This window comes from Saccostrea cucullata, unplaced genomic scaffold (genome assembly GCF_032062105.1).
Source record: "Saccostrea cucullata isolate Sc308-1 unplaced genomic scaffold, CSIRO_AGI_Scuc_v1 ctg330, whole genome shotgun sequence".
NCBI lineage: Eukaryota > Metazoa > Mollusca > Bivalvia > Ostreida > Ostreidae > Saccostrea > Saccostrea cuccullata.
Genome location: NW_026935947.1, coordinates 546,334 through 554,910, shown reverse-complemented (window position 1 = coordinate 554,910; position 8,577 = coordinate 546,334). Strand labels below are relative to the sequence as shown.

Sequence of the window (8,577 nt, the reverse complement as noted above, 5' to 3'; positions counted from 1 at the left end):
TTTCCTATATATTCCTATGTAAAACTTTGGTCGGCCATTTTGGCCCCGCCCTAGCCCCGGGGGTCATGATTTGAACAAACTTGAATCCACACTACCTGAGGATGATTCCACATGAGTTTCATCTTTCCTGGCCCAGTGGTTCTTAAGAAGAAGATTTTTCCTATATATTCCTATGTAAAACACTTTGGTCGGCCATTTTGGCCCCGCCCTAGCCCCGGGGGTCATGATTTGAACAAACTTGAATCTACACTACCTGAGGATGATTCCACATGAGTTTCATCTTTCCTGGCCCAGTGGTTCTTAAGAAGAAGATTTTTAAAGATTTTTCCTATATATTCCTATGTAAAACTTTGGTCGGCCATTTTGGCCCCACCCTAGCCCCGGGGGTCATGATTTGAACAAACTTGAATCCACACTACCTGAGGATGATTCCACATGAGTTTCATCTTTCCCGACCCAGTGGTTCTTAAGAAGAAGATTTTTAAAGATTTTTCCTATAAATTCCTATGTAAAACTTTGGTCGGCCATTTTGGCCCCGCCCTAGCCCCGGGGGTCATGATTTGAACAAACTTGAATCCACACTACCTGAGGATGATTCCACATGAGTTTCATCTTTCCTGGCCCAGTGGTTCTTAAGAAGAAGATTTTTCCTATATATTCCTATGTAAAACACTTTGGTCGGCCATTTTGGCCCCGCCCTAGCCCCGGGGGTCATGATTTGAACAAACTTGAATCTACACTACCTGAGGATGATTCCACATGAGTTTCATCTTTCCTGGCCCAGTGGTTCTTAAGAAGAAGATTTTTAAAGATTTTTCCTATATATTCCTATGTAAAACTTTGGTCGGCCATTTTGGCCCCAACCCGGCCCCGGGGGTCATGATTTGAACAAACTTGAATCTACACTGAGTTTCATCTTTCCTGGCCCAGTGGTTCTTGATTAAATGCTATTAATTTTTCACTAAATCATAATTATCTCCCCTTGGAAGAGGGCGTGGCCTAGGGGTGCAACGATACGCCTACCCCACGATACGATACGTATCACGGTATTCAGTTCACGGTTCGATACGTATCGCGATACATGACATATTGGGTTAAAAAGTCAGACGTTTGTCATCATATGCTTAAAACTCAAAAGTTTTATCAAATGCTCATTACGCTTACTCTAGGAAAGTGATAACATCCTTCGATCCGTTGAATATGAGACTGGAAACAAGTTTATTTGCCGTTTCTGCAGTTTCATTGACCTCATGTTTCGTGCGGAAGCCATTTTGAAATTGTAAATGACGAACCAAAACGGACGAATCGGATAATTACGGACCGATTGAACCGAACCGTGGTATCAGTTTCACGTATCGTGAACCGAACCGTGGAAAAATAAACCGCGGTATACCGACAAACGGTTTATCGTTGCACTCTTAGCGTGGCCCTTCATTTGTACAATCTTGAATCCCCTTCACCCAAGGATACTTTGTGCCAAGTTTGGTTGAAATTGGCCCAGTGGTTCTTGAGAAGAAGATGAAAATGTGAAAAGTTTACGACAACGACAACGCCAACGACAACGACAGACGACGGACAAATTTTGATCAGAAAAGCTCACTTGAGCCTTCGGCTCAGGTGAGCTAAAAAGTATAGATCCTTTCAGATAAAATCTTAGTAATACTCCATTTGATAATTGACAGTAGTTTTAACAATTTTTAGCCAGCCTCTTGAAACACATTCCTATTACATGAACTCAACATCAAAAGAAATTGATTCACGATAAAAACTCAAAATTGGCGAAGCCCGCTATGCAGAAATTATCCCATCTTTCCGATATCGTTGATGTCCCTGGCATACTCTACTAACTAAAGTGAGTCCTTATATTTCCATTTCTCCATATAATCAATAGAGCCCCACCCTAACACCAGAACCCCTGAACCTCAGACCATAAAATTCATAATTTTGGTAGAGGCACTCTTGCTCATCATAACTATGCACAAAGTTAATATCCAGGAGCAGAAAAGAAGATTTTCAAAGAAATAATGCATTTTCACTATATAAGCAAAAAAGCCCCACCCTAACACCAGAACTCCTGACCCTAGGGCCATCAAATCTATAATTTTGGTAGAGGCATTCTCTTGCTCATCATAACTATATACTCCATTGGTTTATTTAATACCTAGGAGCAGAGATTTTCAAAGAATTAATGCATTTTCCCTATATAATCAATAGAGCCCCAACCTAAAATCAAAACCCCTGATCCCGGGGCCAAAACATCAAGTTGTGATGCACGTCAACCGACGAAAATGGATAGCAATAGGTCACCTGAGTGACTCTCATCAATATGTACATGTAACAGCATATGAAGTTTGATGAAAATATTTAAATACTTTCTTTGAATCTCAGCTTTGAGCTGAGCTAACTGCAAAGTGTGACGGAAGGACAGAAGATGGACATAACAAACACTATCTGCCCTGGTCATATTCATGACGGGACATAAAAATTATTCTTAGCAATCCACAATTTGATACCTATCCTATTATTCTACACTTTTGCTTAAGGACAAAACTAATTCCATAGCAGGAACTATTTTAAGCCAAAGTTCAAGTGTTATTAATCTCAAGTCTGTAAAAGCAACAGGAGTCCATAATACATGCAGGAAACGAAATTGATAACTGGAGTTATATTGGGTAAGTAGGAAATTTAACATTTTGACAGAATTTGATTCAGTAAGAAATTTCCATATTTCCTATGCAGAGTTATAACTGAGATATGTACAATATTATATTCATTTGTCAAATTAGAATCGTAGATGTCTGAGCTTGACCCCCCAATACCTATCCAGAGGAAGCTCCTTGAGGTAAAATCTGTGACTTCACACTAGCTTACACATTCACAGAAAGGAATATACGCCACTGAAAATGGACTCCATTAGAAGCTCACAAATGTAAGTTTTCATGACAAGAATTTATAACACTAAAAACAATTCCTAATTCATCTGAATCAGTGTAATCAGTTTATTTTGTTGACAGTAAAATTGGTTTTCACTTTTAACACCACTGAATTTAAAACATATAATATATATCCTAGACACTTTTAGTTATAAATTTCACTATTCAAAAAAAAAGAATGATTTAGTTGAGTTGAAAAATAACTGATACAGTTGAAGAAGTATTTTTTATTTTATGATTTTTGAATGTAAAAATTATCAATAACGATAATTATATTATGAATTTTCAAAAGTGAAACATTCATTATACAAGAATATAAATTCCACTTTAAGCATTCTCAGAACTGAAGGCATACAACACATATCAGAGTCGGTGTTTGTGGGACTGTGTCGTAAAGTGGGGACCTCACAACTGGTGGCCATGAGGAGAGATGTGGTGGACATCTGGGAGATGGTGAAAAATCAAGTGACAACAAGTGATGAGGACAGTACGATGGTGAGTGGAAGTTATGGAGAAGGACTAAGACTGGAAGGATCAGATGTAGACTTTATGTACTGGCCAAATAATGTCCGTGTGATCTGGGAATCATCTCAGTCTCAGTATAACAACACACACAGACTAACACTAATCCTCTGTGACTGTTCTGATAGTCCACCAGGATTTACTTTGTTATATTTACTGTCACCAAGAACGAACAGATTCATCCATAGAGTGTGTGTTAGAATGAATAACAGATATTACGTATCTAGTTCTAAATACAGACAGATCACTTTATCTGAGTCATTATTTTAGAATTTAGAATATTTATTCAACCAATTTGGGCCCACAGTGGAGCATACAGAACAGTGTCCAAAATCATCACAGTTATACATATACAAAACAGAACAAAACAAACATTGTATAATGAACAGAGAGTTAGTTATCTTCTTTTAGGATGTATAGAATGTACATTATAAGTGGCCTATGTATAATATCTGCAATATGCCTATATTGAACTATGTTGTTTTCTCTTATTAAAATTTGCATTTAAAAGTTGGCATAATAAAACAACAAACTCAGAATCTTCATTTGACATAATCCATGTAAACAGGTCAACATTGTTAAGCAGTATCAAATTAGGAAAGGTTTTAAAGATTTTATCTAAAAACTCTCTTCTTGAGTCATTATAAAGTGAACATTCTAGCAAAAAATGCAATTCATCCTCAGTTGGACTTGAGGTGCAGTAACGACAGATTCTCTCACACCTGGGAATAATTTCATTTTTACCACATTTATTAATTTTCCTTTCATATCTACCCGTTTCCACCCTTAAACAATGATTACTAATTCTGAATTTTGTGAGAATTACCCGATTGTCTCGGTTTTTCATATTCAAGTATTTTTCAAAATAAAAAGACCTTTTATACTTAAAATATGTATTTAATTTACCAAAGCCTTCCAAATAATTGGTACGAATATCGTTCCAAATGTTTAAAAAACTATTACTGAGTTGTCTTTTCATGTACAATTTAAATTTGTTTTCACTTAGTTTTTTACAAAGGGACAAATTAATATTAAGTTTTTCACTGTAGAATAATATACTGGAGTACCAATCACTGTTGATGATGTTTGATTTGCACTCATTGAGAGCTGCTTTCAGTAGGTTAGATGATGTATGTTCTAGTCTATACCAGTACATGAATATTTGCTTTAACATGTCTATATATAATGGGTACCTCCCTAGTTCAGAATAGATTCCTACATTATCACCTCATAACCTTACTCCACATGGACCCTGTGTCAGTGGAACATTTATAACAGTGGAATATGATCATGCCCACTGTTTTGTTAGTGACTTTTGGCCTCCCTCTGCCTCCTCATGGATAGACAGATGTCACTCATGGCCCCATCCTCATGTTGTTGATGATATAGTAAAAAATGGATGCCACTTTGTAGCAATTGGACATAAGCTAGGAAATTATGAAGATCATGAATGGAGAATTTCTTTCTCCCAAGCAGAACAAAAACTTGTCTCTGTAATGAATCACTGTCAGTTCTTAACTTACGGCTTACTTAAATTGTTCTTATCAGAAATAATTAACAATGGAGTAGGTGATGATGATAAATTACTGTGTTCCTATCACATGAAGACGGCAGTTTTCTGGGTGATTCAACAAAATACAATACCTCATTGGTGTCCACAAAATCTCCTGGAGGGTTTCTGGGTCTGTTTTAAACTCATCCTCAAATGGGTGTATGAGGGGGTCTGTCCTAACTTTTTCATTCCAGGCAACAACATGTTTCTGAGTAAAATTCATGGCATCAAACAACATCAATTATATAGAAGACTGTCAGAGTTGTATGAAAAGGGTTTAGCATTCCTGCTACATAGTCCCTCCATTAGATCTTGTATTATAGATGTCCTCTATAACCCCAGAAACTCCATCTGTACAGATGATCATACTCTGATTTCTGAGGATGGGTTTGATAGAAATCTATTTGTTGAAATAACATATCCTTGCGTAATACCAGGCAAATTTAACATACAAAGCTGCATTAGGTATTTACAAACAATAGAACAGATTAAAAGTTCACCCCTCCTGACACAGTATCAAGTCATTATGCTACAGAACATGACTGCTAGGATCCTTCAGTACACTGCTTTTATATTACACATGGAAACTTACACACCTGACAACAAACTGAGTTATAGAGCTGACAAAATCTCCTGTCACATGCTGAAATTAACAGCCCAGTTTGGTTTTATTACTGACATGATGTTCTTAGCCATGTATTATTACAAGACACTTAGATACACGGAAGCTTTATCTATTATACAGATGATCAAGGTCAAGCTATTACAGCCATATGTGATGTATACGGGTAGTGTAGATAGAGAGATGTATACTGAGGCTGTAGGGGGACAGTCCTGGTCTACAAAGATGAGACAGGCTGTAGCATGGGATATCACACTTGACAGTAGATTCCATTACATCAGTGAACTGATACCAGAACAACAGTCTGCTCTACAGAACCACTGGTCTTTATTATTTGTACCACCCTTTATCCTGTTATACATGCTTGAGATTTTGTGCTACAGACATGTAGACACAATGCGAGCACAAACAGCTCTAGATGATCTACAGACCCTAGTTCACTATGATCAGGGACAGTATATACCTTTACGTCACAGACACAGCTCGTATGTACGGCTTATAGAATTAAAATACAGAGACATATCGTGGCAGATTCTTGGGATCTGTCAACAGGTGACAGGGAACCTCCAGGCTGCTCTATACTCATACCAACAATCTCTCAGACAAGAGCCATTCAACCACATACAAACAGCTACAGAAATGAGAATACAGAGAGTTTGTCAATGGATTCCCTTAATTAATTAAATGTCAGATGATATTTGTAGGAGTTCACCTGATAGAGATTTATCATTTACATATCCTCTTCTGATTTCATATTTTCTTTTCTGTCTGTTTTATTACATGTATTACAAAGCAAATAACTAGTCTATTAAAATACAAGAGGCCCATGGGCCACATCGCTCACCTGAGCACCAAGGGTAGGACTAGTATAAAATGGCTTTTTATTGTAAAGTTTAAATCCAAAAGTAGTCCCATGACCAATCATGGATTTGCTATTTTTTAGAAAATGATTGAGAAGAAGATTTTTAAAGAATTTTCCTATATATTTCTATGTAAAACTTTGGTCGGCCATTTTGCCCCCCCCCCTACCCCCAGGGGTCATGATTTGAACAAAATTGAATCTACACTACCTGAACATGCTTCCATATAAATATGATGAATTATGGCTTTGTCATTCTTGAGAAGAAGATTTTTAAAGAATTTTCCTATATATATCTCTATGTAAAACCTTGGTCGGCCATTTTGGCCCCGCCCTACCCCCGGGGGTCATGATTTGAACAAACTTGAATCTAAACTACCTGAGCATGCTTCCATATAAATATGATGAATTATGGCTTTGTCATTCTTGAGAAGAAGATTTTTAAGGAATTTTCCTATATATTTCTATGTAAAACATTGGTCGGCCATTTTGGCCCCGCCCTACCCCCCGGGGTCATGATTTGAACAAACATGAATCTACACTACCTGAGCATGCTTCCATATAAATATGATGAATTATGGCTTTGTCATTCTTGAGAAGAAGATTTTAAAAGAATTTTCCTATATATTTCTATGTAAAACCTTGGTCGGCCATTTTGGCCCCGCCCTACCCCCGGGGGTCATGATTTAAACAAACTTGAATCTACACTACCTGAGCATGATTCCATATAAATATGATGAATTATGGCTTTGTCATTCTTGAGAAAAAGATTTTTAAGAATTTTGCTATATATTTCTATGTAAAACCTTGGTCGGCCATTTTGGCCCCGCCCTACCCCCGGAGGTCATGATTTGAACAAACTTGAATCTACACTACCTGAGCATGCTTCCATATATATATGATGAATTATGGCTTTGTCATTCTTGAGAAGAAGATTTTTAAAGAATTTTCCTATATATTTCTATGTAAAACTTTGGTCGGCCATTTTGGCCCCGCTCTACCCCCGGGGGTCATGATTTGAACAAACTTGAATCTACACTACCTGAACATACTTCCATATAAATATGATGAATTATGGCTTTGTCATTCTTGAGGAGAAGATTTTTAAAGAATTTTCCTATATATTTCTATGTAAAACATTGGTCGGTCATTTTGGCCCCGCCCTACCCCCGGGGGTCATGATTTGAACAAACATGAATCTACACTACCTGAGCATGCTTCCATATAAATATGATGAATTATGGCTTTGTCATTCTTGAGAAGAAGATTTTTAAAGAATTTTCCTATATATTTCTATGTAAAACTTTGGTCGGCCATTTTGGCCCCGCCCTACCCCCAGGGGTCATGATTTAAACAAACTTAAATCTACACTAACTGAGCATGTTTCCATATAAATATGATGAATTATGGCTTTGTCATTCTTGAGAAGAAGATTTTTAAAGAATTTTCCTATATATTTCTATGTAAAACTTTGGTCGGCCATTTTGGCCCCGCCCAACCCATGGGGGTCATGATTTGAACAAACTTGAATCTACACTACCTGAGGATGTTTCCCAATAAGTTTCATCTTTCCTGGCACAGTGGTTCTTGAGAAGAAGATTTTTAAAATATACCACTAAATTTTCATTAATTCCCAATTATCTCCCCTTGAATAAGGGCGTGGCCCTTCATTTGAACAAACTTGAATCCCCTTCACCTAAGGATACTTTGTGGCAAGTTTGGTTGATATTGGCCCAGCGGTTCTTGAGAAGAAGTCGAAAATGTGAAAAGTTTACAGACAGACAGACGGACAGACAGACGGACGCCGGACAAAATGTGATCAGAAAAGCTCACTTAAGCCTTCGGCTCAGGTGAGCTAAAAATGTTACATGCATTTAGATTTGCCTTATATTCTGTTGTACTTTCTTTGCACATTCTGAAATGTAATAAATGAATTTACTGCATGCTTGAAAAACTCTTGTTTGTCTGATTGGCTGAAATTTAAAAGAGCAGACGGGGCCATAGGGAGTAATGTTATAAAATTTCATTGCTAAAGCTTAAAAGCTTCTTGAGATATCGCTCGGACATGAAAGTTTTACACACACATAAT

At 37.2% G+C, this 8,577-nt stretch overlaps 1 protein-coding gene and 1 long non-coding RNA gene across 2 annotated transcripts in view; one reads left to right on the top strand and one right to left on the bottom strand.

The window, feature by feature from the left end:
* The first annotated feature begins 1,775 nt into the window (after positions 1-1,775).
* On the top strand, positions 1,776-7,023 carry LOC134244335 (uncharacterized). The gene is made up of 3 exons (XM_062726608.1): positions 1,776-2,929; positions 3,275-3,706; positions 4,675-7,023. Exons 1-3 carry the CDS (start codon positions 2,904-2,906, stop codon positions 6,311-6,313), a joined length of 2,097 nt encoding a protein of 698 aa, XP_062582592.1. The 5' UTR covers positions 1,776-2,903; the 3' UTR covers positions 6,314-7,023.
* Positions 7,024-7,740: 717 nt separating this feature from the next.
* Positions 7,741-8,577, bottom strand: part of LOC134244336 (uncharacterized) — a 75,786-nt gene continuing 74,949 nt past the window's right edge. The window contains exon 2 of the long non-coding RNA XR_009987199.1: positions 7,741-7,862. This is a non-coding gene — a long non-coding RNA (uncharacterized LOC134244336). The remainder of the gene's footprint in view (positions 7,863-8,577) is intronic.

Excerpts from the sequence above, each read along its gene's own strand:
- LOC134244335 (XM_062726608.1), top strand. The coding sequence starts at position 2,904 with ATGGACTCCATTAGAAGCTCACAAAT. Across the intron at positions 2,930-3,274 it reads TCCATTAGAAGCTCACAAAT|AACTGAAGGCATACAACACA; the intron begins GTAAGTTTTCAT and ends AAGCATTCTCAG. Across the intron at positions 3,707-4,674 it reads AAATACAGACAGATCACTTT|ATTATCACCTCATAACCTTA; the intron begins ATCTGAGTCATT and ends ATAGATTCCTAC.